Consider the following 27993-nt stretch of genomic DNA (forward strand, 5'->3'; position numbering starts at 1 on the left):
AGTAAATATGCAAACAATGATTTGGCAAAGAGAAAACAACAATCCATGGGGCTTTTAGCATGTATTAATTCCTCTTTTATATTGTCTTGGTTTACAGGAATGTGTTGTGCAAAATAAAAACAATCCACAATTGCTGTTGCAAGGATTAAAGAATGATACTCAATTGTAAACTTAAAAAAGACCACATCAATATCCTTGACTGTTTTCAAAAGAGTTCACAAGTGCAATACGGAATAGTAATGAAGAGTAATCTCAGTATTATCTTTATTTCATAGCTGTTGGAAAACCCGACTATAATTATCTGAACAATTATTTTGGACCAGCATAAATAACTTAATTTTCTTTTCTTCTTCTAAGGTGCCAGGCCCTAGTTAAATATCTCAGTCGTATAAAGAGAAGGTCTCTCCCCATCTGTAGCCAACTCCAGAAGGGAACCAATTTGGAACCTATTATTAAAAACAAGGGGAAAGTGTTATTTTTTGTACATATAGTCTGACTATAAGAGACACTTTCAAATATGTTCAGAAGTACTTACATTACTGCTAAACAATGGAATACAGTATAGCACTGTTTCTCAAGGATGGCATAGTCAGACATATTATGCATATTGGAGTACGAACATCTTTATCGGCAGTAATTGATGTCCCCTGGACCAACCACGCTGCCCTGAAGGCCTGAATCGAGACTCCATCCCCTCCTTCCCAAGCTGTCAAACCAATCCTTGCCCGCTCTAGAAGACTCATGGAACCTGCCAGGTTTTTGAATGCCCTTAAGGGCCTTGGAACTGTGTGCATCACTCTCAATGAGCAAGTCAACAACTGGAACACCAGTCTGTTGGCTGCCTTGGATGAGATTGCTCCCAGACGCCACTTCCGCCCTCGCCGGAATCGGTCCCCTTGGTACACTAACAAGCTACGGATGATGAAGCAAGCACGAAAGCGGCTGGAACATCAGTGGCAACGGAAACCTGACGAAGTGTCAATGTCTACTTTTAAGGCTTTTCGCAAGTCCTATGAGTCAGCCGTCAAGGATGCTAAAAAATCATATAATTCTTCCTTAATAGCCTCTGCTAGATCGCGCCTAGCACAGTTATTCAAAATTGTTCGTGCCTTGATTAGTCTGGCTCCTTTAGTCCAGAACTCAACAACTATGCCTATTACAGCTTTGGCATTCCAGAATTTTTTCACTAACAAAATGACCGTGAATTGGCAGGAACCCCCCCCCCCCCCCCCCCCCACAGTCGACACTTTGAGTGAGCTGGAGACCTTGTGGCCACTTAGCAGGCCTATCTTCGATCAATTTACACCGCTTGACACGGAAGATGTCGCCAGAATTCTGGCTACTGCAAAACCAACCACCTGTTCTCTTGATCCGTGCCCCTCTGGGCTGATTAAGAGCTGCTTGGAAGGTCTACTCGATCCGTTGTGCAGTATAATAAATGGCTCTCTTGAACAGGGTTTTTTTCCGGACAACCTCAAAGAGGCAAGGGTTTGTCCCTTGTTAAAGAAACCTAGCTTGGATCCTATGACCCTTGCCAATTACTGTTTCTAATTCTAATTAGGACATTAAGATCGTCTGGGGAGGCCCTGCTCTCGATCCCACCGGCTTCACAAGCACGCCTGGCGGGGACGAGAGACAGGGCCTTCTCAGTGGTGGCCCCTCGGCTGTGGAACGCCCTTCCTACGGACATTAGATCGGCCCCCTCCCTACTGGCATTCCGGAGGAGAGTGAAGACCTGGCTGTTCGAACAGGCATTCAACTAGGCAGTGCAATTGAATTTATTATTGGAACACGGAAAATGGATATGGAGACTGGATTCTGATTTTATTAATGAGACGTGATGGATTTGTTAAATTGATGTATTGATGTATTGATGTTTAATCACTTTGCTTTTAAATGTTCAATGATTTTCTACTGTGTATATTGGAATTTGTTGTTAACCGCTCTGAGTCGCCTGAGGGCTGAGAAGTAAATAAATAAATAAATAATCTGCCATTCTTAGGTAAGGTGATAGAGCGGGCTGTACTGGGACAATTGCAACAATTCCTGGATGACACAGCTGGCCTGGACCCTTTCCAGTCAGGTTTTCGCCCAGGCCATGAGACGGAGACAGTCCTGGTTGCCATTACGGATGAACTCCGTCGCCAGTCTGACAATGGTGGATCTGTGCTACTGGTACTTCTCGACCTTACCGCAGCGTTTGACTACGATCTAATGATTCACTCCCAATAGCACCTTCTGAGATTGACCTTCTAGAAAGTATCAGAGCCACTGCTGAACAGTACCTCCAAGGTCCATTCCCATGAGGCGACCCAGAAGGATACCGTGGTCGACCGTATCAAAGGCTGCTGAGAGGTCCAGCAAAACCAACAGGGACACACTCCCCCTGTCCAGCTCCCGGTGTAGATCATCCACTAAGGCGACCAAGGCTGTCTTGGTTTCATGACCCGGCCTAATGCCAGACTGTGCCGGATCCAGATAATCCGTGTCTTCCAAGAATACCTGGAGTTGTGAAGCCACCACACGTTCCAGGACTTTGCCCAGAAAGGGGAGATTGGAAACAGGCTGATAGTTGTCAAATTGAGTGGGGTCCAGTGATGGTTTTTTTTCAACAGCGGTTTTATTATAGCTTGTTTTAAGCTCGCTGGAATATTGCCTTCCTTTACCCACTCGGCCAATCCCCCTCTGGCTTCCTTTAAAAGCCAGGATGGGCAGGGGTCTAGGATACATGTGGTAGGCCTCATTCCTCCAAGTATCTTGTCCACATCCTCAGGTTTCACCAATTGAAATTAATCTATCAAAACCAGACAAGCAGGTGCTCCAGCTACATCCTCAGAGACTGCCGTTAACATGGTGTCCAGACCAGACCGGATCAAAGCGACTTTGTCTGCAAAGAACTGAGCAAAAGCTTCACAGCGGGCTGCTGAGTTGTTAGGGCTCCCATCTTGGGTGGTGGGATTTAAAAGGCCTCTGACAACTCGAAACAGCTCAGCCAGACGGTTCTTTGCAGAGGCAATAAAAAGGCCACAAACCATGTTTGATTTGGCTCGCTCGGATCAGAACGCCACACGCTCTCTAGTTCCCTCTTCCTTCGCTTCATTGCTGCCAGTTCCTTGTTGAACCAAGGAGCTGGTTTAGCTCAGCTACTTGAGAGGGGACGTTCTGGAGCAGTAGTGTCTATTGCCCTAGTCATCTCCCCATTCCAGAGAGTGACCAGAGCATCAACAGGATCACTTACCGAGGTGGCGGGAAACTCCCCAAGAGCCGTCAGGAATCCATCCGGATCCATAAGTCTCCTGGGGCAGACCAACTTAATGGGTCCTCCACCCCTGCGAAGGTTAGGGGTTGCCATAAGTCTAAATCTGAGCAGTTAGTGGTCGGTCCATGGCAACCAAGAACCAAGTTCTTGGTTCAAGTATTCTCAAGTTTCCTGCTCTTGTGTATGCCTGTCTTTTCTTGAAGAGTTTACCATAGAAAAGTTCCTGTTTTCACGTTCATGGATTTATGCTTGGAGTACTGCTGTGGATTTTGATTTCCTTGGTTTATGTTCCTTGACATTTTTAGATTGCTGCTATTTTGTATTTTCTATTCTACTGACCCTTTTGGAATTGCCCTTTCTCTCCTTTTTATCTAGTTTTTAATAATCATTTTTAGATTGAATTACTGGACTCTGGTGTGGTGCTGGGTGAAAGGGTGCTAGAGTGTAAAAGAAATCCTGGTTCTTTCAGCTGCACCATAACTGTATCTCATACTAGGAAGCAGAGAGGCAGGAGAGGGCATGCAGAAAGGAGAGTGACCTTCATGGGTGGGAGAGGCTGAGCTAGAATATGAATATTGAGCATTCTTATTCAGGGAGAAAAAGAAGATGAACACAAAGAACTCAGTGAAATGTTTTCGAGATTAACTGACCTTCGATTTCTGTCCAGTTGACAGCAACTTCTGCTATTGGTATTTTAAGGCACTGAGCAATATAGAGTAGTTCCACATCAAATGCCCTGCAACACAACATGAACACTCAGTACTGCCTTGAAATTATGCCTGGTCTTTTTCACATACCTGTAACATTCAAAAGCTTCTTTTGAACACAAAGGAGTAGACATGAGACATATATCCAAAATCACTATTTTCTGGCCAATAACACAAAAGACAAAAATAATTTTGGCATGCCTATTCTTTTTCTATTACAGAAAGTGGCAATTTCAATATATGGTGAAGAAGCACAATTCCCAAAGTTGGGACACCTTTCACCCGCTGCTCTAGTGTGCTTTCTTATCTGGCATCAGCTCTCTCTTTGAAGAAAAACCAATACTTCCAAGTGTATTTTTAAATTATGCTTTTCACTTCAGCTGTCACTCCTTATCCCTAATTGAAGACAAAGTTAGCAACAATGTGAATCTCACTTTCACCCCTTGTTACCTTCCCTGCCCCAGAACCAGGTGACTTCTTGAAATCTGTCTTTTTACTAGGTCCAAAACTGCTTCCAAGGAATCAAAATGATTGAGGAACATAATACCTACCAACGCTCTATATGAAGTACAGAAAAAGTCTGAGCAGCAGCCTCACGGGTTAGTAATTTAAAACCACATTGAGTGTCTTTGATTTCCTTCACACAAAGAAACCATACTAAAAAATGGAATCCATACATGAGAAGTGTTCGGAAATATGACCTCTGCAGACAAAAGGCAAAATGTTAATTATCACTATTCAGAAACTGGTAAAATTCTACCATAGCAACATGTATAAACTTTGCAAATTAAAAAACAAAAACAAATGAAAACATGGTATTTTATAGCAATCATTATTTGTATCTAGGACGAGAAATAAGCAAAATTGAGATACTGTACAGATTTAATTTGATATAATAAAGGAGTACTTTTGGATATATCAAAGCCTTAATTTTAAAATGCCATGTTGGATCACACGTGGAGAAAAAGTCACAACATCAATTCAATATTAATAAAAAAAACTTTTTTTAAAACTGTGATTCCAAATTGATAAAACTGAAAGTATCAATATAATTAGCAAGCTGAGTGGTAGTTTGTTGTAAGAGTATCAATCCACCAGCTTTCAAAGATACTAAAAGACAAACGAGTTACAGATGGATGGGAGTTTTTCAAGAGTGAAAGACTCAAGGCCAAGGACCTTTATATCTTAGGGACCACCTCATTCCTTTTCTCCATCAGTGGCCACCTCGATCCACCCAGGAAAATCTCCTATATATACTGGGCCCTATGGAGGTACACCTGGAAGCTACAAGGCATAGATCTTTTTCGACCTATGCTCCAATTCTGTGGAACTCATTGCCTCCATACATTAGAGCAATGCCGGAGCTGCGACCTTTTGTAAAGGCACTCAAGACTTGGCTGTTTGGTTGTGCATTTAAGTAATCAGATCTAATTTGCCAAATAGTCACTGTTGAATGTTTTTATGTTGAATGTTTTTATATTGTGTAAATGCTTTTTTAGACTGTAAGTCCCTCGGAGCACCTTGGTGGAGAGCGACTAATTAAGAAATAAAGTGAAGTGAAGTGAAGGCGCAATTGCAAACAGTGCTAACAAAGAGAAAAAATAGGACAAGTGCAAAGAAGCCAGAATGGATGTACAAAGAATTTCTAACTGCTAAGACTCAAAAGAGAAATGCACAAGAAGAGGAAAGAAGGAGAAACCACCAAAGAAGAATTCAAACAAATAGCAAATTCCTGAAGGGAAAAGGTTTGCAAAGCTAAAGCACAAAACGAGCTCAGGCTTGCCAGAGACATTAAAAAACAATAAAAGGGCTTCTTTTCTTACATTAGTAGAAAAAGGAAGAACAAGGAGGTGATAGGCCTCTTCGAGGAGAAGATGGGGCAATGCTGACAGGATAGGGAAAAGGCAGAACTACTTAATGCCTTCTTTGCCTCGCTCTTCTCACAAAAAGAAAGTAATCTTCAACCTCAGCAAGGTGGAGTGGATGAGGGATTAGAGGACATCCAATTGGAAAACAAGTCGTCCAGGAATACCTGGCCACTCCAAACGAATTCAAGTCCCCGGGGCCAGATCAACTACACCCAAGAGTATTGAAGGAACTAGCAGAAGTCATCTCGCAACCACTGGCAATAATCTTTGAGAGTTCTTGGAGAATATGAGAAATCCTAGCAGATTGGAGGAGGGCAAACGTGGTCCCAATCTTCAAGAAGGGAAAAAAGGACAGCCCAAACACTTACTGTCTGGTCAGCCTCACGTCGATACCAGGCAAAATTCTGGAAAATATTGTTAAGGAAGTGGTCTGCAAACACTTAGAAACAAGTGCGGTCATCGCTATTAGTCAACATGGATTTAGCAAAAACATGTCATGCCAGACTAATTTGATCTCTTTTTTCGATAGAGTAACAAGCTGGGTAGATGCAGGGAATGCCGTGGATGTAGCGTATCTGGACTTCACTAAGGCCCTCGACAAGGTCCCCCATGACCTTCTGGCAAATAAACTACCATATTTTCCGACGTACTAGACAATTTTTTAGGCCTGGAAAATCTTATGAAAAGTCGGGGGCTGTCTAGTATGCTGGGTATAAAATTAAAATAACAATTAAAAGAAAAAAAATCTAACTACCTTAGAAGGGAGTGAGGAGGAGAAGGGCAGAGGGAGGGCATGGGGAGGAGGAGTGGCAGGCTGTCCCTGCCTCTCTCCCTGCTCTACTTTCATGGCCCTCCTCTGCCCCCGAACACACACCTTTGAAGGCCACTGGGCTCGTCTGGGCCCAAAGAAGCGCCTTTGGACAACTCCCAACAGCCACGGCAGCAGCGTGCCTGGGATGTGCTCGCTGAGGCATTCTGAGAGCCATGGTTCCCTGACTCCTACGGCTCTCAGAATGCCTCTGCAAGCACATCCCAGGCATGTCGCTGCCCGGGGCTGCAGCATGCCTTGGATGTGATCACTGAGGTATTCTGAGAGCCGTAGTTCCCTTACTCCTATGGCTCCCATAATGCGTCAGCAAGCACATCCGAGGCACGCTGCCACCCAGGGCTGCTGAGAGTTGTCTTCCAGAGGCGCTTCCTTGGGCGAGCCCAGTGGCCTTTGGAGGAGGTGAGCGGCGGGGCGGAGGAAAGCCTTGAAAGTAAAGTGGGTAGAGCGGCGGGGACAGCCCAGCAGACCATCACCCCCAGCCAGCTTCCATGGAATGCGGAGTCGTCTTAAACGGCAAGTATTTTGTGTTGAAATGTTAGTGGTCACCTTATACCCCCAGTCGCCTTATATGCCAGAAAATACAATAGGCAAATGTGGGATAGGCAAAACTACGGTTAGGTGGATCTGTAATTGGTTAAGTGGACGAACCCAGAGGGTGCTCACCAATGCTTCCTCTTCATCTTGGAAAGAAGTGACGAGCGGAGTGCCGCAGAGTTCCGTCCTGGGCCCGGTCCTGTTCAACATCTTTATTAATGACTTAGATGAAGAGCTAGAAGGTATGATCATCAAGTTTGCACACGACATCAAATTGGGAAGGATAACCAATACTCCAGAGGACAGGAGCAGAATTCAAAGCCATCTTAACAGATCAGAGAGATGGGCCAAAACTAACAAAATGAAGTTCAACAGTGACATATACCAATGATACTCCACTTAAGACAGAAAAAATGAAAGCAAAGATACAAAATGGGGGATGAGTCTTCGTGGACAAGTTAAACATGAGCCAACAATGTGATGCGGCGGCAAAAAAAGCCAATGGGAATTTGGCCTGCATCAATAGGAGCATAGTGTCTAGATCCAGGGATGTCATGCTTCCCCTCTATTCTGCCTTGGTTAGACCACACCTGGAATACTGTGTCCAATTCTGGGCACCACCATTGAAGAGAGATATTGACAAGCTGGAATGTGTCCAGAAGAGGGCAACTAAAATGATCAAGGGTCTGGAAAACAAGACCTATGAGGAGCGGCTTAAAGAGCTGGGCATGTTTAGCTTGAAGAAGAGAAGGCTGAGAGGAGACATGATAGCCATGTAGAAAAATGTGAGAGGAAGTCATGGGGAGGAGGAAGCAAGCTTGTTTTCTGCTGCCCTGGAGACTAGGATGCGGAACAATGGCTTCAAACCACAAGAAAGGAGATTCCATCTGAACATTAGGAAGAACTTTCTTACTCTGAGAGTTGTTCAGCAGTGGAAGTCTCTTCCCTGGATTGTGGTGGAGGCTCCTTCTTTGGAGGCTTTTAAACAGAGGTTGGGTGGCCATATGTCGGGGGTGCTTTGAATGCAATTTTCCTGCTTCTTGGCAGGGGGTTGGACTGTATGGCCCATGAGGTCTCTTCCAACTCTATGATTCTATGATACCAGATTATACCACATTCCTGTTTATCAAGTTAATTCTGTCCACCATTTGCCACCTATATTAATATCTGGAACCTGGAAGATATGGATCAACTTTCTCAATTTCTCAGCTGCATTTACAAGCAGATCACTGCGTTGCCTCCTTCTTTGTCCTTTAGGTTATTGTTTTTTGTTATCCCAATTCCAGAACTTCATTTTAAGTCCTTTTGATTAGAATTTTAAGACTTTTGCTCAGGTAATTCTTCTTTGTCTCTAAGAGATGTATTCATTATCCAGAAGGCCTTTACACTTTTATTGTAGGCCCATAACAGAAGATGCCAAACCTTTCCCAATGATGTTATCTGTGCAGCAGCTATACACATTAAATATCCTTTTCCCCTACCAGTGCCTAGGAAGCAGTGATGAAAACTGCATTTGTAGTTTTTTATTTGCAGTATGAAGTTTCATTGTGGTGGAGATCTATTCAACATTTCCTCTGACCCTAATATTTTTTCCTACATTGATAGTAGGAGAGAATAACAGCCAGATCGTCTGATGGGCCCGATAGCCACCCCTTGCTTCAGGAAAGCAATATATCACACTTTTTGTAACATGCTACATCCATCTATTCCTCCTTAATTTATAAATCCTGCCTATCCATGTCATCGTGAGTGCCTTTCTCCATGTTCCATGGAGCAAAGAGTTGTGTACCATCTTTCCATGGCTGAGTGAGCCTCCAGGGGCAGATAGGCATGTCCACTGAATGAATGTATAGAAGTAAAATTAGAAAAGCCAACCTTACCTGGGCTATTGAATCTTTCTCCAAGTGAGCTCGAGAGCCACAGGCGATGGCCATCTGGTCCTAGAGAGGAAATAATACATTTACAACTGTTGGAAAAACTCAACAAATCAATGGTAGGAAGAGATGGCATTTCTAAGCATAATTTCTATGTGCAATCTATATATATAAATCTGTTAGGGGCGTTCAACGGGACAGCAAAATGCGAAAACCCCTGGACCAAAACTCCCCAAACTTGGCGTGCACATACCTCAACCCACAAGGTATGCACAACTCTCATCAAAATAGTAAACAACATTTCAACAAACCCACAATTTCGAAAACAAAGGGAGTATGTGCAGAGGCGCCCCGGCGCGAGTCCCCCGCCGCGCGCACATTGCCGGAGAATGCTCCCTCGCCGCAAACCACGCCTACTCCCTTTGCTGCCCTGCCCCTACCCGTCCTGACTCAATTCTTTCCCTCCTCCACCTCCTCCTCCGCCGACCACGCCCCCTCCACGGAAGTCATGCCCCCTCCTTTCGCCGCCCTGCCCTTTCCTGCCCTGACTCAATCCTTCCCTCCTCCCACGCCCCCTCCGGGAAGTCACGCCCCCTTCCTTCACCCCCCCACCCCTTCCCGCACTTCCGCTCCCTCGCCTGTCAGCCTTGCTCCCAGCACTTCCGGCGGAACCGCCATAACAACCGAGGCCTCGCCGAGCGACGCGGTGGTTGCAGCCTCCTAGGAGGCGGGCCCAATCAAGGAAGAGGAAAAACATCGAAGGAAGGAAGGAAACAGAGAAGGAAACATGGAAGCAAAAAGCGAAGGAAGGAAGGGAAGAGGTAGAGAAGGAAGAAAAGAAAGAAGAAAAGAAGAGGGATGGAAAGAAATGGGTAGAGAAAGAAGGAAGGAGATAAGGAAAGAAAAGGAAGGAAAGAGGAGCAAAGGAAGAAGAGAAAGAAAGAGAAAGAGGGGGGAAGGAAGGACAGACAAAGGGACGAACGGAAACAAAAACCAAAGGAAGGAAGGAAGGAAAGAGGCAGAGAAGGAAGAAAGAGAAAGGGAAAGAAAAGGAAGAAGGAAAGAGGAAGAGAAGGAAGGAAGGAGAGAAGGAAAGAAAAGGAAGGAAAGAGGAGCAAAGAAAGAAGAGAAAGAAAGGAAGAAGAGAAAGAAAAGGAAGAAGGAAAGAGGAAGAGAAGGAAGGAAGGAGAGAAGGAAAGAAGAAAAGGGAATGAGGGAAAGAAGGAGAGAAAGAGGGAGGTAAGGTGGGCCACAGCAACGCGTGGCAGGGAAAGCTAGTTCATATCTAAATTTAAGGCTGCTACAGAAAACATAGTTCATTAACAATGGAACTGGTACCACAGTGATCATTTATAGTCAGTGCTGAAAAGTCAAAAGTCAGAACCTATTTTGCACTAAACCATAACGGCAAATATTAACACAGAATACCCAATATTATTCTGCCACAAATACACTCCTGAGAAACATTACATTGTTAGATCTGACTGATTTGAGTAGGAGATATGTGTGTTCCAACTTCTGGATCACGTCTTACATTTTGATAAGGATCTCTACAAATGGTGATATTTGAAAGTCACATGAAATATACCTCAATAAATAGATATGCAAATATACAAATCAGGATTTATTTATTGGTTGAAAAAGATTATCAACATAGTCATCTACCATAATAAAAATAAGTGAACAAGCAAAAAACTCACAGGCCAAGGCTGAAGACTCTCAAGACCTTTTTCTACTTTTTCAATATCTTCAAACTTTGTGGCACCATCAGCATCTGCCATGAGGATTTTTTTCCCTCGTGAAATGAAAACACCCTGCGTGTAAAAATAATCCAAGGTTTCATATTAGTACTGATTTTAATCCACGTAAGGCATGTTTCATTTGATATACTGTATATACTCGAATATAACCTGAGTTTTTCAGCCCTTTTTGAAGACTGAAAAAGCCCTCCTTGGCTTATATTTGAGCCAAGGTATAAGCTACGGTGGGAGGCTGAGGAAAAAAAGCTCTGAAGCCGGCTGGCGTTTGGCTCCATGGAGTGCGATGGAGGAGAAGGCTGCTAATACTGCTGGTCCTTCTCCTCCTCCGGCCCATTTCATGGAGACATGCAGGTCACTGGTCAGGAGAGGGGAGGGGCATTCTGCACGTGCCCCAGGGCACCCTGTCTCTCATCATCTTAACATGCTGAGCTGGAGTGCGGGTGCCTGCACCGAGGAGGCAGTGTTGCTAGGCTTTTGCGAAGGAAGGGAGCCACCAAGGCAAGGCAAGAAGGCAAAGATTCAGGGAGGGAAGGAGAGCAGGAAGGGATGAGAAAGGGGTGTGGCCTGGTGCAAGCTGCTGCCTTCCTGCAACATGCAAAAGCACAATGAAAGCATCTTCTGGAAGCAACAGGTGCTCTCATTGTGCTATTGCAAGGCTGCAGGAAAGCAGAAGCTTGCACCAGGTCACGCCTCTTTCTCATCCCTTCCTGCTCTCCCTCCCTGCCTCTTGCCTTCTTGCTTTGCCCTGGTGGCTCCCTTCCTTCCCTCCTGCCTTCTTTCGCAGAAGTCCAGCATTTCCATGGCCTCCGCCGGCAACACTTCCTTCTCATTCACCGGCTCAGTCTCCTCCTTGGTGCAGGTGCCAACCCTCCAGCATGGCATGTTAAGATGACAAGAAACAGCGTGCCCCGGAGCATGTGCAGATTGCCCCCTCCCCTTCCTTGCCCTGCCAATGCATCAAAACAGCAGTGCTTCAGAAGTGTTTTTCAGTGCCCAAAATATAATATCTACTCTCCCATAAAACAATTTATTCTATATCATGCACTCAAGAGACAAATATGAAGTGGACTTTGATAAAATAACATATTTGGTTCACTCACAACCTTCATGTGTTCAGCATACACAGGTACAAAACTTATCAGTCCAGTTCAGATCTAGATGACCACCTGTCTGGGGTGTTTTTGCTTCATGAAGGCAGAGTGAAGGGGATTGGACTAGATGGCCTTTTGAGGTCCCTTCCCACTCTAGGATTCTATGAAATGAGTCTTAGTTGTACACGAGCCAACAGTGTGATGCTGCAGCTAAAAAAGCCAGTGCTGTTCTAGGCTGCGTCAAGAAAAGAAACCTGAGAGGAGGCAAAAGGGAACTGATATCACACTTTACCTTGTCTAGCTTTTTAATTGCTTTTAATGATAATTATTTAATGCAACTGTTTATTTTAACTTATTGTACAATGTTTAGTATTGTCTTTTATTTGAAAGTGTAATGTTTCTTTTGTTTATATTGCCTGTTACTATGTTGGAATTCGCCCCGAGTCCCCATGGGGACATAGGGTGGAGTACAAATAAATTTTACGGACACAAAAGCACAGTATGTCACAGCAAATGAGATCTATATGCTGGATTTCGTATCAAAAAATCGTAAGTCGAACACTTCCCAGGGACCTCAGAAGCACTTTATTTTATGATTCGTGCAATTAAATCCTACCTCATCCTCGGATCCCCTCCCTGATTTTTACAATTTTTTACATTGTCCTATCTCCCAGTGTTTTAAAATTTTATCTTTGAATTTGGCCCTGCCCAGCGTGATCATTTGTGTTTTAATGTTTGATTTTATGCTGCTGTGTCGCTTATTTATATTGGTTTTGCTTCTTATGTAATTTATTTTCAAGTTTCTGTTGTTTTTGTGTGTGTTTATATTGTGTTTACTGTATTGATGGGCGTGGTCTTATGTAAGCCGCCTCGAGTCCCCTTGGGGGAGATGGAGGTGGGGTATAAATAAAGTTTTATTATTATTTATATGGTCCATGGTTTCATCAGCTTCCTTACACAGTCTGCATTTTGGGTCATTACCTGATTTTTCAATCCTGGCCTTAATGGCATTGGTTCTGATGGCTTGCTCCTGGGCTGCAAGAATCAGGCCTTCTGTCTCCTTCTTCAGGGTTCCATTCATGAGCCATAACCAGGTCTTCTCCCTGCCAATCTTTCCTTCAATTTTGTCAAGGAACCGCCCGTGCAATGCTTTGTTGTGCCAGCTGTCAGCTCTGGTTTGTAGTGCAGTTTTCTTGTACTGGTTCTTTGTCTGCTGTGCTTTGAGAAGTTTCTGATTATTCACTTTAATTAAAGCAGGTTCTTGGTTGTCCTTGACATATTCTGCCAGGGCATGTTTTTCTTCTGTTTGACTTGTAAGAGTCCTCTGCCACCAGACTTTCTAGGCGGATAGAGCCAGTCAACATCACTGCGGGGATGTAGTGAATTATGAATGGTCACGAATTTTCTTGTTTTTCTGTCCAAATTGTCCAGTTCTGCCTGCATCCTGTTTATAATGCCAGCAGTATATCTTATGACAGGTATTGCCCAGGTGTTTATGGCCTTGATGGTATTGCCTCTATTGAGCTTGCTCTTGAGAATTTTTCTGACTCTTTGAATGTGTTCTTTGCTGACCACAGTTTTCACATGTTCATGTTTGATGTTGTCCAGCTGTAGTAAGCTCAGATATTTATAGCCCTTTATCGCTTGTCCATTAGGCATATTTATGCCCTCACTTTCAGTGATTTTTCCCTTCTTCAGTGCCACTGTCGAACATTTCTCCAAACAAAACTCCATGTTGACACCAGTGCTAAAGATTCGGACAGTGTTAGTCACAGACTGGATTTCAGTTTCGGTTTTCCCATACAGCTTCAGGTCACCCATGTATAGCAGATGTGAAATTTTGTGAGATCTCTGAGACTTTTGATAGCCGAGGTTAGTGTTTTGATAGCTGAGATTGTTGACAAAGGGATCATGGCAATGATGAAAAGCAGTGGGGACAATGAGTCTCCCTGGAAAATTCCTCTTCTGATGTTGACAAGTCCACAGTTTGCATTTCCAACAAACAGTTCAGTTTTCCAGTGCTTCATAATATTTTCAATAAAAGTGCCAGCATTTTTACAAATCCCAATGGTGTCTAGGCACTTGATGATCCAACTGTGTGGGAGTAAGTCAAAGGCTTTTTTTGTAGTTAATCCACATTTTTCGGCTTTTGCAGTTTTCCAAAATCATTTTGTCAATTAATAACTGGTCTTCTGTGCCCCTGCTTTTCCGTTTGTTGCCTTTCTGTTCATCTGGCAAGATGTTATTTATTTTCTTCAAGATAATCTTGAATTCTGTCAGCTATGATGCCGGTCAATAGTTTAAACATAGTGGGCAGACATGTTACTGGCCTGTAGTTTCCTGGTGCTGCTCCTTATTATTATTATTATTATTATTATTATTATTATTATTATTATTATATTGTTGATACCATATTGTTTTTGTTGACCCTCCTTTTCCACTTACAGAACTAGTTTGTTTTTCTTTGAAATATGGTAAATATTCAGAAACATTTAACCTACTGATGCCTCAATTAATGTGATTTTATTCATATCTATTTTATTTTTGAAATTTACCAGTAACTGCTGCATTTCCCACCCTCGGTTTATACTCAAGTCAAAAAGTTTTCCCAGTTTTTTTTGTGGTAAAATTAGGTGCCTCAGCTTATATTAGGGTCAGCTTATACTCGAGTATATACAGTAACTAGTTCCAAAATGTTCATGCAATTCACTAGGTCCTCTTTGGCTACTGAATATGAATGCCCAGACACAGTGTACTTAATCACCTGAACAGTCAACTGCTGGTGCATCCAGCCAGCCCAAGGAGCCAAAAACACAGTAGCACAGGCAGGTCTTATTACTGAATTGTTATAACAAGATTCATAGGACAATGCACCTCATGTCAGGTGGAAAATATCAATGCATGGATAAATAAAATAAAATCCAGAATTACTCAAATTTACAATTACATATAAATTAGATTTGCTTATTTGCCAATGACACAATGTTGCAATGTACTCAGATTTCTTCAGTCATTTAAAAAAACGATTATATGCACAAATTAAAAAAAACCTCTTAATCTTTCCTTGCTAGGGCAACAATATAGTTACAGAAAGCAAAAGTGAGTCTATTACCATTTTGACAGCTCCTCCTTTTCCACGATTCTTCACCAGACTGAGAACTCTCACTTTGTCACTGCCGTATTTTTTAGTATACTTCAGTGCAACCTACAGGGTGAAGGTAAATTGGAAAAAGACACAGGAATTAACAAAAATGCTTATGACATGACATAAAATCTGAATTAAACATTAACACTTCACACAAGATGTATGAAACCTAATGTGCTCTCCCACCTTTCTATTTATGTTATTTATTTCTGGACTGGAATCTTTGTTTTCCACCCTGGCATAGAATCTTCTCTCAGCCTTCTCTTCTGCAGGCTAAACATGCCCAGCTCTTTAAGCCACTCCTCATAGAGCTTGTTCTCCAGACTCTTGATCATTTTAGTCACCCTCCTCTGGACACATTCCAGCTTATCAGTATCTCTCTTCAATTGTGGTGCCCAGAATTGGACACAATATTCCAGGTGTGGTCTAACCAAGGCAGAATAGAGGGGCAGCATGGCTTCCCTGGATCTAGACACTATGCTCCTATTGATGCAGGCCAAAATCCTATTGGCTTTTTTTGCCGCCGCATCACATTGTTGACTCATGTTTAACTTGTTGTCCCCAAGGACCCCAAGATCTTTTTCACATGTACTGCTCTTGAACCACGTGTCCCCCATTTTGTATCTTTGCATATCATTTTTTCTCCCTAAGTGGAGTATCTTGCATTTGTCCCTACTAAACTTCATTTTGTTAGTTTTGGCCCATCTCTCTAATCTGTTAAGATGGTTTTGAATTCTGCTCCTGTCCTCTGGAGTATTGGCTATCCCTCCCAATTTGATGTCATCTGAAAACTTGATGATTATACCTCCTAACCCTTCATCTAAGTCGTTAACAAAAATGTTCTTTTTGTGAGATGAGCGAGGCAAAGAAGGCATTAAGTAGTTCTGCCTTTTCCCTATCCCCTGTAAGCACTGCCCCATCTTCTCCTTGAAGAGGCCCTATCCCCTCCTTGTTCTTCCTTTTTCTACTCACATAAGAACCCCTTTTTATTCTTTTTAATGTACCTAGCAAGCCTGAGCTCGTTTTGTTCTTTGGCCTTGTGGACCTTTTCCCTACAGGAGTTGCCTATTTGTTTAAATTCTTCTTTGGTGATTTCTCCCTTTTTCCACTTATTGTGCATGTCTCTTTTGAATCTTAGCACAGTTAGAAGTTCTTTGGATATCCATTCTGGCTTCTTTGCACTTGTCCTATTTTTTCTCTTTGATGGCACTGTTTGCAATTGCCCCTTGAGTATTTCACTCCTGAAATACTCCCATCCATCCGTAACTCCCTTGTCTTTTAGTATCTGTGTCCAAGGAATGCTGCTCAGTATTTCCTTTAATTTTCGAAAGTCAGCTCTCCTAAAGGCCAAAATGTGGGTTGGACTGCATAGAAAACAACAGAGAACACGAGGAAAATATGGAGATGTCAACTAAAGGAGTTTAAGCATAGTTATTACCTTCTTAGGTAGGCTATATGGCTTGTTAGTAGCACTACGACTTGGTCTATATGAGGCCGACTTGCTCTAGTCCTTCCTTACCATTTGTATGAAGTTAGCCAGGAAGGGCACTTCCAAGGAGATTTCTCTCACCTTCATCTCTGAAACTATGATATAGGCCTTACCCCAATAATAATAATAAATAAGCTGATGAAACAATTGATCATATCCTCAGTTGCTGCAAAAAATTGCACAGACAGACTACAAACAGAGGCCCAACTCTCTAGCCCAAGTGATTCATTGCAACTTATGTCACAAGTACCACCTCCCAGCAGTAAAGAACTTGTGGGATCATAAACCTGCAAAAGTAGTGGAAAATGAACACGAAAAATACTGTGGGACTTTTGAATCCAGACTGATAAAGTTTTGCAACACAATACACCAGACATCACAATTGTGGAAAAGAAAAAAGTTTGGATTATTGATGTCACCATACCAGTTGACAGTTGCATTAAGGAAAAACAACAGGAAAAACTCAGCCGTTATCAGGACCACAAAATCGAAGTGCAAAGGCTCTGGCATAAACCAGTATTATTTATTTATTTATTTATTTATTTATTTGCTTTATTTTTATACCGCATTTTTCAGCCTAAATCGGCGACTCAATGCGGTTTACAATGCAATTTATATAACAATAACAATTAGATTAAAACACAACATACACGACAGACAATACAAGACAAAACAACGTGGTCATCAACGCCTCAGTAAAATCAGATTCCGTTCTCATAATCCTTCTACCATTCCTTTGTTCATTTATACCGTCTTCATGAGTTCAGTTGCCTTGTTGACCGAACGCCTGTTCATAGAGCCACGTCTTGACCTTCCTCCGGAACTCCAGCAACGAAGGGGCCTGCCTGATGTCTACGGGTAGGGCATTCCATAGCCGAGGGGCCACCACCGAGAAGGCCCTGTATAGGTGGTTCCAGTGGTAATCGGCACACTAGGTGCCGTGCCAAAAGATCTCAGCCGGCTTTTTTAAAACAATAAACATTGACAAAATCATAATCTGTCAACTGCACATTACTTGGATCTGCGTGCATCATTCGAAAATACATCACACAGTCCTAGACGCTTGGGAAGTGTTCGACTTGCGATTTTGTAATACAAAATCCAGCATATATATCTCGTTTGCTGTGACATACTGTATTTTTATGTCAGTAAAATAATAATAAAAATAAAAATACTTTATTTATATCCCACACATATCTACCTGAGGAAACCAACAAAAACAAATAAAGAACCCAACCAAATCTCAGAAATAAATCCACATATAACACAAAATTATAACACATAATCAAAAATTAAATAATAACATAACAGATAAATTATATCACATCTAACATTAAAACACAACACAAACCTTGTCAAATCTAAAAATACATTTAAAATTATTAAAATTTTATGCAGCCAACAAAGCCAGAGTGAAACACTATTTCCAGTTGATGGTAATTATACATAATAACTCTAAACCTCTTCCTCTCTATATGCTAAAGCACATAAATACATTTATCTGTTTTTTAAAAGAGAACAAGGAGGGTGCCAGTTTTATTTCTTTAGGGAGAGAGTTCCAGAGGCCCGGGGGGGGGGGGGGAGGATATGCCTTTTCCTCAGAGGGTACAGCAGTGCGCAAATTTTCTCAGATAATCAGCAGCTGAGAACTCCCCATTGTCCTCCAGTAGGGGGGGTCCAAGACAGTGGCCATCCAAGCCAAAAGTGGAAATATACTGCTACAAGTCTTCTAGGCTGGGGAGCTGGGGGAGTTATCACATGACTGACAGCTCCCTGTTTACTCACCCAGTAGTACTCTGAGTCAAATGCAGTGTAGTATGCCTGCAATCACAATAGTGACAGCCTCCTGGATCAAAAGCACACCAATCCAGGTAAACAGATCCTGTGGAAGTTTCCTTGGGGGTGCGGGAGTACTCACCCCTTTCTCTCAGTTGATGGATTAGCTTCGTAAATCAAAGCAAAGACTGGTGCTGCTACAACAATGAATCAAAGCAATGACAAATAGGTCCTATTGGAGTAGTAGGCAACAAAAAATACCAGTCTTCCACAGATTGTTCCTTGTGTAGGGAAATTAGAAGGGTTTCCCCCCTTTTCCTATCTATCTGGAGAGAAGGAAAAGCAACCCAAACAACAAGAGGTTCCTTCTCTATGTGCTGGGAAATGATTTGTCTGAAACTAATTATTAATGAAACTAACAACTTGCTGGGTTCAACTTTAAGAAGAAACAAGAACTTCTGAAAAGTTTTTTTCACTTCACTTCACTTTATTTCTTCTAAATTAGTCGCTCTCCACCAAGGGGCTCCGAGCGACTTACAATTTAAAATAGCATTTACACAATATAAAAACATTCAACATAAAAACATTCAACAGTGACTATTGGGCAAATTAGATCTGACCACTTTACTTAAATGCACAACCAAACAGCCAAGTCTTGAGCGCCTTTACAAAAGGTCGCAACTCCGACATTGCTCTAATATATGGAGGCAATGAGTTCCACAGAATTGGAGCATAGGTTGAAAAAGCTCTACACCTTGTAGCTTCCAGGTGTACCTCCCTAGGGCCTGGTATGTATAGGAGATTTTCCTGGGTGGATCGAGGTGACCACGGATGGAGAAAAGGAATGAGGCGGTCCCTAAGATATAAAGGTCCTTGGCCATTTTGAGCTCTAAATGTCAGGATCAGTATCTTGTAAGAGATCCAATGTTCTATTGGTAGCCAATGCAGTTGTTGCAGAATTGGTGTAATATGGGATCTTATAGATGATCCCGCTAACAGCCTGGCCGCTGCATTTTGGACCATCTGAATCTTCTGGGTTGTTGACTTCGGAAGGCCAGCATATAAGGCTTTGCAATAGTCCAACCTCATGGTGACTGTTGCGTGGATTACCGTTGCCAATGCTTCTACCAAAAGATAGGATGCCAATTTCCTTGCCTGGCAAAGATGAAAAAAGGTCTGCTTACTTATGGCAGTGATGTGGGCCTCCATCGTCAGCAATGAGTCCAACACAACCCCAAGGCTTTTAACTGTGGCAGACGAACCAAAGCTTCCCCATCGAAATCAGGCAGAGACTGGATTAATTCTGGCGGCTGGCCGGGCCAGAGTATTTCAGTTTTTGCAGGATTCACTTTTAGTCTGCTCGCTCGCAGCCAACTCATCACTGCTTCCAAACACAGCTTAAAGTTCTCAGGAATTGTGGTTGTCCCAGGTTCAAGACGCAAGAATAGCTGGGTATCATCTGCATACTGGTAGCACTCTATGCCAAAGCTCCGCACCAGTCCAGCAAGTGGCCGGACATAGATGTTAAATAGCAGGGGCGAGAGGATAGCACCCTGGAGAACTCCACAACAAAGGCAGGAGCTCTCCAAGCTTTGGCCTAACCACTCCACCCTCTGTCTCCGGTCCCGGAGGAATGAATTGAACCATTTAAGGGCTAAACTTCGTACACCAGACATAGCCAATCGATGAATCAGCAAGTCATGGTCCACGGTGTTGAATGCAGTTGTGAAGTCCAAGAGTACCAATAGCGCTGATCCGCCTCAGTCTAACTGATGGCGAATTTCATCAGTAATAGCTACCAAGACAGTCTCTGTCCCATGACCTGAACAAAAACCTGATTGAAAGGGGTCCAAACCCGCAGTCTCATCTAAGAATTGCTGTAGCTGCCCCACCACTGTCCATTCAATCACCTTGCCCAAAAACAGAAGGTTTGAAACTGGGCGATAGTTACTAGATATGGTGGCATCTAGACTTGATTTTTTCAAGAGAGGGTGGACCACTGCTTCTTTCAGGCAATCTGGAAAAATTCCTTGCTCCAAGGAACTGTTGATGATGCTCCTTAAGGGATCTCGTAGTCCCTCCCAGCACTCCTTAACCAACCAGGAGGGGCAAGGATCGAGGGAGCAGGTAGTTGGTCTTGCTGCAGCTAGAGTCTTTTCCAGGTCTTCCATTTCTAATGACACAAAATGTTCAAGAAGTTGGCCACTAGATGGCCGAAGGCCTCTAGTTCCCTCGATGTGTCCTCTGTGGGAGGTAGCCCTTCGCAGAGCAGATTGATCTTATTTATAAAGTCTCTGCTGTAATATCTTGACTAGCCACATCTTTGGCCGGATGAGTTGGATTTGTGATGTTACGAACAATTTTAAATATTTGAGCAGATTGAGATCTGGCAGAAGCTATCAATGAGGAATTATATTCTTTTTTAGCCTCTCTGGTGGCTACTTCGTAGATTTTTCGATGTATTTCAAAAGCCGACTTAGATGTTTCATCAGGTTTCTTGTGCCATTTACGTTCTAATCTCTTCCGCTCAAGTTTCATCTGTCATAATGCATCCTTGAACCATGGAGATGAGGACGAAGAGTCCGTTTAGGGGCAACTATATCTAAGGCAGTTGATAGATTTTTGTTCCATTTTTCCACTTGTTCACATAGAGAATCAGCGGTGTAATCCAGTTTTTAAAGGAAACTTTAAAGTTTATAGGATCCATCAGCTTCCTCAGCCGCACAAAAATTTGTTCAGTCTCCGGACGCTGTGGTGGTGGAATCTCTATTTGAGTGTTCAGGATGTAGTGGTCAGACCAAGGAATCTCTAAGACTGAGGATAGTCTCACTTGTATTCCGATACTAAAAATCAAGTCCAAGGTGTACCCAGCTCGATGAGTAGGACCATTAATGAGAAGCCTATTGTTTCCATAGATTGTACTAGGTCCCTTGCTATCGAAGACAACAACCTATCTGCATGTACATTGAAGTCTCCCAATACGATGAGACTTGGGAACTTCAGGGCCCAGACCGCCACAAGGTCTAATAACTTGGGGATGCTCTCGTTCGGGGCCCCAGGGGCCCGATAAACTAAGAGGATAGTCACACTTTCCCTAGTAACCAATGTCAAACCTATACATTCGATACCCATAATATCTGGGGTAGGAATAGTTCTAATGGAGAAATGATCGCGGGCTACTATTCCCACCCACCCCTCCTCTTTCGAGATCTTTGAAGCATCTGGAAACCTGAAGGTGTTAGTTCATACAAGGGAATATTATCTCCTTCTCGTATCCAGGTTTCTGTAATGCATACCACATCTGTCTTCTGATCAAGAATAAAGTCTTTTCACTGTATAGGAAGTATGAAAGAGGAAGATGATATAAAAATGTTAGTTTCTTCTAATTTTCTGTGCTTACTATCTTATCAGTAACCTGCTTCAAAACATGAATTAGGTGCCTTTTCTTAAAAGAAACAGAAATATCACTGACAATGCGCACACAATCTGTAGAATGCAATTATATACTATACCTTTGTGGTGTGATCTCTGCTGCCATCATCAACCACAATGATCTCATATGTGAATGCAGGATCTTGTTTCTATAAAAGTAAGAAGAAGGGTAGTTTGAGAACCAGTGTGAAGAAAAAGTTAAAGTGTGGGATTGCAATTTGGAAAATCCACGTTCAGGACTAAGTAAGCCATGAAAGCTTATCTCAGCCTTACCAATCTCACAGAACTGTTGTGGTGACAAAGTAGAGGGAGGGCAGCTGTGCTGTTTTGAGCACATTACAAAAGGCAGAAATCATCATCATCATCATCACCCAGACCTGGTATAATATGCTCTTTTATAATAATAATCAGAACACCAAAAAAAAACCCTTAAGAATATTTTCATTAGATACTGAAAAAATAGTAATGTCAAAGCACTACTTTAAATACCTGTCTCTTTTCCAGATAGTTTAAAGCTTCATCCATCATTGATGGCACTGTAAGAAAAAGTGGAGGAGAGAGAAGAATCTAGTTTAAGTAAAACTGCATTAGTGGGATGGGGGAGACAAATGTAAAGCATGTTGTTAGCATACAGACGTAAGGAAAACAGGAACTTTATCTTACACCGTTTTTCCTCATTATACGAAGGCACAACTATGGAAAGTTCATGTGTTGGAAGATCATGGAGGTTTGGCACAGGTTCCTTCTTATCTTCGGCATTCAGAAAAAACTTTTCATCCTCATGTCTATAAAGGTTTGGCAACGTTGATGCAGTTATATGTGCAATAAAAGCTGTCTGGGAGGGAAGAAAAAGAAAATGTGAAGCTATTTAATGTCATGCAATGTTTACATAGGGAAAAAAAATCATTTTTTGTAGTGTAGGCAGAATCTACATCAACACAAATTTATTTATTTATTTATTTAGAACATTTACATCCCATCCTATTCTCGACTTCCAAAGAGGGAATCAGGGCGGCTAGACAGTTCTTGTTGACAGTTCTTGTACTGTCAAGATTTAAGAACAAAACAATAAAAGTTTCAATAGTGTCTCATAGCACTGGATAATGCTGACAATTGAGAGATATTATGAAAATACAGACCAGGTCTTTGTACAGCCCTTCCACACAGTCCTATATCCCAGGATATCGAGGCATAAAATCCCACAATATCTGCTTTGAACAGGGTTATCTGAGTCCACACTCAGATAATGTGGGATTTTTTGCCTTGATATCCTATGATATAGAGCTGTGTGGAAGGGCCCATAGTCACAACCTGTAGTGACTCAATGGTTTTCTGGTTTTCTGAAACAACATGTGCAAGGACTTCGGCAAACACTTGGAAAGTCTGATAAATGACAAATGTGTTACTTTCAGACTGACAAATTACACTGTTCTACAAATTTTCAGTTTTTCTCAGTTACGGAAACGAAATGTGCCATTTCTTAATAAATTTAACATGCTGAATTCAAATATAATAATTAAATGTGTTAATTGGCTCTGGTTTTTATGCAACAGCTATTTCAATTTTCTCCACAATAGGTAATTTGTTAATATTATGATAATGCGCCTAACCTTACTGCATGTATATAAACCGTGAATATTTACTAAATTTTAGTCAAATTATATTGCCAATAGTTTATACATGAGAAATATTTATTTAATTAGTCTATTGTTTATGTTTGTGCAGCAAGACACTATATTAGTAGGCCTAATGCAGTTGAAAAGTCTGAAAGTTTAAATGTTGCTTTAATCGTGACTTTAGTTTATATCCTGTTTGCTTCTCTTGACTTTTCTTTTGTATTCAAGGAAAGGATTGTTTCTTACAATGCTCCAGCAGTAGTCTGACAGCATTGACGGAGTCCATTTGCCTTGATATCTTTTCCCCATAGTGCTTTATTTACACACGTGTGAGGCATAACTACAGTAAAAAGAACAATGTAAAACGATGTTTAACGATACTGTCTCAGTCTTCAACTGACTGACCCTCACCGTTCAAAAGTCTGGCCTTAAATAGGGCTTTCTGGCTTTTGTACATGGCACTAATACTGCGTCATCAAACTTTCTAGAGTATTTTAGAATCTTCCATAGTGTAAGTCGCAACATGCATTTTTTCAAACATACATGATCACGTGATTGCTTATATCATAAAAACTAGAGCCAATATACATTTTTAAATGTCATTTTCGTTTTCAGGACCCCAAAATCATAAAAGAACAGCTATTTTCAGGCCCGCAACTTTCTAGAATCTTCCATAGTGTAAGTCGCAACATGCATTTTTTCAAACATACATGATCACGTGATTGCTTATATCATAAAAACTAGAGCCAATATACATTTTTAAATGTCATTTTTGTTTTCAGGACCCCAAAATCATAAAAGAACAGCTATTTTCAGGCCCGCAACTTTCTAGAATCGTCCATAGTGTAAGTCGCAACATGCATTTTTTTCAACCATACGTGATCACGTGATTGCTTATATCATAAAAACTAGAGCCAATATACATTTTTAAATGTCATTTTCGTTTTCAGCACCCCAAAATCATAAAAGAACAACTATTTTCAGGCCCGCAACTTTTTCTCCGTTGAACAGTGTTATTAAGTACAGTGGGCACTTTGGTTTCCAGACTCCCCTGTGGATACAAAAATCTGTAGATGCTCAAGTCCCAAGGGCCTAATACAATGGTACCCCTTATAAAAATGGCAAAATCAAGTATACCTGGCATTACCTGGGTGTTGTTAGGACTGCTCCCCACATACTGTCTCCCTTCTCCAGCTCTGAGAAGGCCTACCTCACAATGTCTCCATTTTTTTTTGTCATGTCAGAAGCGACTTAAGAAACTGCAAGTCACTTCTGGTGTGAGAGAATTGGCCATCTGAAAGGACGTTGCCCAGGGGACGCCCAGATGATTTTATGTTTTTATCATCCTTGTGGGAGGCTTCTCTCATGTCCCCGCATGAGGAGCTGAAGCTGATAGAGGGAGCTCATCTGCCTCTCCCCGGATTTGAACCTGCGACCTATCCTGCCAGCACAGTGGTTTAACCCACTGCACCACTGGGGGCTCCTACAATGTCTCCATGACAACATGGTTCTCTTATGCATGTCAACCAACAAGATCACAGAGGGCCACTTCCCCTAGCAACAGCCCCAACCAGTGGCATCACAGAGGGCCACTTTATCTAGCAACAGCCTTAATGGTAGAAACAGATAAACATGCATACTTTGCCTTTTCCATGCATGCAGAATCCATAGATATAGAGGAGTGAAAGCATACAGCAAAAAATGAAGAGGGGGGAGCATCCAACTTCTATGGAAGATTTGTTTCCCAGGATGTACCCCTCTCCAGGGGTAAGCATCATTTCTCTTCTAGGGACATTACATCTTCAACTGTAAATGCCCGAAGATACACCAGGGTGTTCAGAAACCTTTTACTGCTGCCAAATTTCTCATGACCCCAACACTGAGCAAAGGAAATTCCATTCGGGATCAGGGCCCACAGTTTAAGAAATAGTGATTTATACTGACTAGTTCAAAACCAACATAGGGGAAGTGGTATGGATGGTTTGATGGCAAGCCGTCGAACCAGGTTGAGGCCTGGATAGTGCTTATATGCAACACACAGGATGGCCTCCATCTGGTTTCAGAGCCTGCATCTTAAGAGATGCAGAGAATGTGGGTTATTTCCCTCCCAACTCCCTCTTCCACTTGAGCGGGTTGCTGGAGTGTTCCCTTGGTTCATTGCTTTTGCCATGCAGTGTGGGTTTTTTTTGTTGTCGTGTCAGGAACGACCGGAGTCGCTTCTGGTGTGAGAGAATTGGCCATCTGCAAGAACGTTGCCCAGGGGACGCCTGGATGATTTGATGTTTTATCATCCTTGTGGGAGGCTTCTCTCATGTCCCCGCATGAGGAGCTGGAGCTGATAGACGGAGCTCATCCGCCTCTCCCCGGATTCGAACCTGCAACCTGTCGGTCTTCAGTCCTGCCAGCACAGGGCTTTAATCCACTACGCCACCAGGGGCTCCAATGCAGTGTGGTTTAGCTGAAAGAGTGCCAATGGGCATTAAGGATTCTATTCTGGAGGAAGATGCCCCAACTTTGGTCATTTTACTTTAATCTTGATTATCATGGTGGGTATCATATAAGCAAGGGGACTAAGGTCTGTGGGCCAGATAAGGCCCTCCAAGGTAATTCACCCATTCCCTGCCCTAAACTTAAGACTGAGATCCGCCTTCAGTCTGAAGCGACTCGAAGGCACATGACAATCCTAATTAACTTGACTCTCTAATCAGCCAAAAGCAAATCCACACTTTCCGTTGAAATACTGGTAAGTTTGTGATGGTTAGAATTGTTTTTCGTTGTAAATATTGTCTTGTTCTTTCATGGATTTTTTTTTTGCACTACAAATAAGACACCTGCAGTGTGCACTGGAATTTGTCCATGTTTTTTCAGACTATAGTCTGAGAGACCGTAAATTGGCCCTCAGCACATAGAAGATGGCTTTGAAAGGCAGCAGATCACAGGAGCTGTCTTCATAGACTTGTCAGCAGCCTATGATACTGTGAACCACCACCTCCTCCTGAGAAAAATGCATAATATCACAAAGGACTACCACCTCACCCGCCTCATAGGAAACCTGCTACAAAACAGGAGCTTCTTTGTGGAGTTCCAGGGCCAGAGAAGCAGATGGCGGAAACTGAAGAACGGCCTGCCTCAGGGGAGCGTGCTTGCTCCATCCATGTTCAACATCTACACAAATGACCAGCCACTGTCAGAAGGGACAGAGAGTTTCATCTATGCTGATGATCGTGCCATTACCGCTCAAGCAGGGAGCTTTGAGATGGTAGAACAGAAGCTCTCCGAAGCTCTAGGTGCTCTTACTGCCTATTACAGGGAAAACCAACTGATCCCTAATCCATCTAAAACACAGACATGCGCCTTTCACCTTAAGAACAGACAAGCATCCCGAGCTCTGAGGATTACCTGGGAAGGAATCCCACTGGAGCATTGCAACACACCCAAATACCTGGGAGTCACTTTGGACCGTGCTCTGACCTACAAGAAGCACTGCCTGAACATCAAACAAAACGTGGGCGCTAGAAACAACATAATACGAAAGCAGACTGGCACAACCTGGGGATCACAACCAGACACAGTGAAGACATCTGCCCTTGCGCTATGCTACTCTGCTGCTGAGTATGCATGCCCAGTGTGGAACACATCTCACCACACTAAAACAGTAGATGTGGCTCTTAATTAGACATGCTGCATTATCACAGGGTGTCTGTGCCCCACACCACTGGAGAAATTACACTGCTTAGCCGGTATTGCACCACCTGACATCCGCCGGGAAGTAGCAGCCAATAGTGAAAGGACCAAGGCAGAGACATCTCCAGCTCATCCCCTGTTTGGGTATCAGCCAGCACGTCAACGACTTAAATCAAGACATAGTTTTCTTAGATCTACAGAGACACTCGCTGGAACACCCCAGCAAGCGAGAGTCCAAAAGTGGCAGGCCCAAACCCAGCACCTCATTTCAAAGACGACCAAGGAATAGGTTGTTCTTTCAAATGGCCTTTCCAAACCATCAGCTGTAATTATGAACCTTATTTAAAGGATAGCGTGGGGTTGTTCGCTCAGAGCCCCTAGAGACGGAGAAGGGTGCCCGAAAAGCCCACCCAGAGCCCCGCAGCAGCCTGCCACGCTCACCAGGACCAGCCCGACCCCCGCCAGCGCCGCCAGTCCTTCCACCAGCCACAGCAGCTCCATCGCTCCCCGCAAACGGCAAGAACGCCCAGCTTGCAGGAAAAGACACGGAGGCGGAAGCGGGCAGAGCCACAAGGCGGGGCAAAGGGCCGCTACAGCCTTAGCTTCCGGAGACAGGGAGCGCCGCAATTGGCGGGCCCAAGTCGTCCTCTTCTGGAGTTTTGAGGGCGGTCATGCCATGGCCTTTGAGGGCGGAAGCACGCGTTTGGGCTTCTGGGTTGGTGGAACGTGACGGAGATTTCGATCGTTACCCGTCCTTCCGCCAAAAGGAGCACTTCCGGCGCCGCGCTCGCTTCCTTCCGCTCAGACCCACCCAGGTCGGGAGCCTAGAGCGTCCTCATTGGCCCTTTGAGGAGCGCGTGAGGGAGAATGGCGGCGGCCGGTGGGTTCAGGTGAGGAGCGGCGCCCAGAGCCGTGTTGAGGACGAATGA

The 27993-nt window shown here is 43.1% G+C and overlaps 2 protein-coding genes across 3 annotated transcripts in view; one reads left to right on the top strand and one right to left on the bottom strand.

Moving 5' to 3' along the window:
- Positions 1 to 234: 234 nt before the first annotated feature.
- ALG5 (ALG5 dolichyl-phosphate beta-glucosyltransferase) lies at positions 235 to 27828 on the bottom strand. Its single transcript, XM_060763440.2, has 10 exons — positions 27506 to 27828; positions 22428 to 22599; positions 22254 to 22300; positions 21845 to 21913; positions 15035 to 15127; positions 10772 to 10885; positions 9078 to 9137; positions 4518 to 4669; positions 3910 to 3995; positions 235 to 446 (listed from the first exon to the last, which is right to left on the bottom strand). The coding sequence occupies exons 1-10, from the start codon at positions 27563 to 27565 to the stop codon at positions 334 to 336; spliced, it is 966 nt and encodes a 321-aa protein (XP_060619423.1). The 5' UTR covers positions 27566 to 27828; the 3' UTR covers positions 235 to 333.
- EXOSC8 (exosome component 8) overlaps positions 27721 to 27993 on the top strand; it is a 29014-nt gene continuing 28741 nt past the window's right edge. Inside the window, exon 1 of one of the 2 annotated variants that reach the window (XM_067464073.1) lies at positions 27721 to 27954. In XM_067464073.1, coding sequence (XP_067320174.1) covers positions 27736 to 27954 — 219 coding nt within the window. In that variant the 5' untranslated portion in view covers positions 27721 to 27735. The remainder of the gene's footprint in view (positions 27955 to 27993) is intronic. The other variant, XM_060763441.2, reaches the window with a different exon arrangement.

Source organism: Anolis sagrei, chromosome 2, assembly GCF_037176765.1.
Source record: "Anolis sagrei isolate rAnoSag1 chromosome 2, rAnoSag1.mat, whole genome shotgun sequence".
Lineage (NCBI taxonomy): Eukaryota > Metazoa > Chordata > Lepidosauria > Squamata > Dactyloidae > Anolis > Anolis sagrei.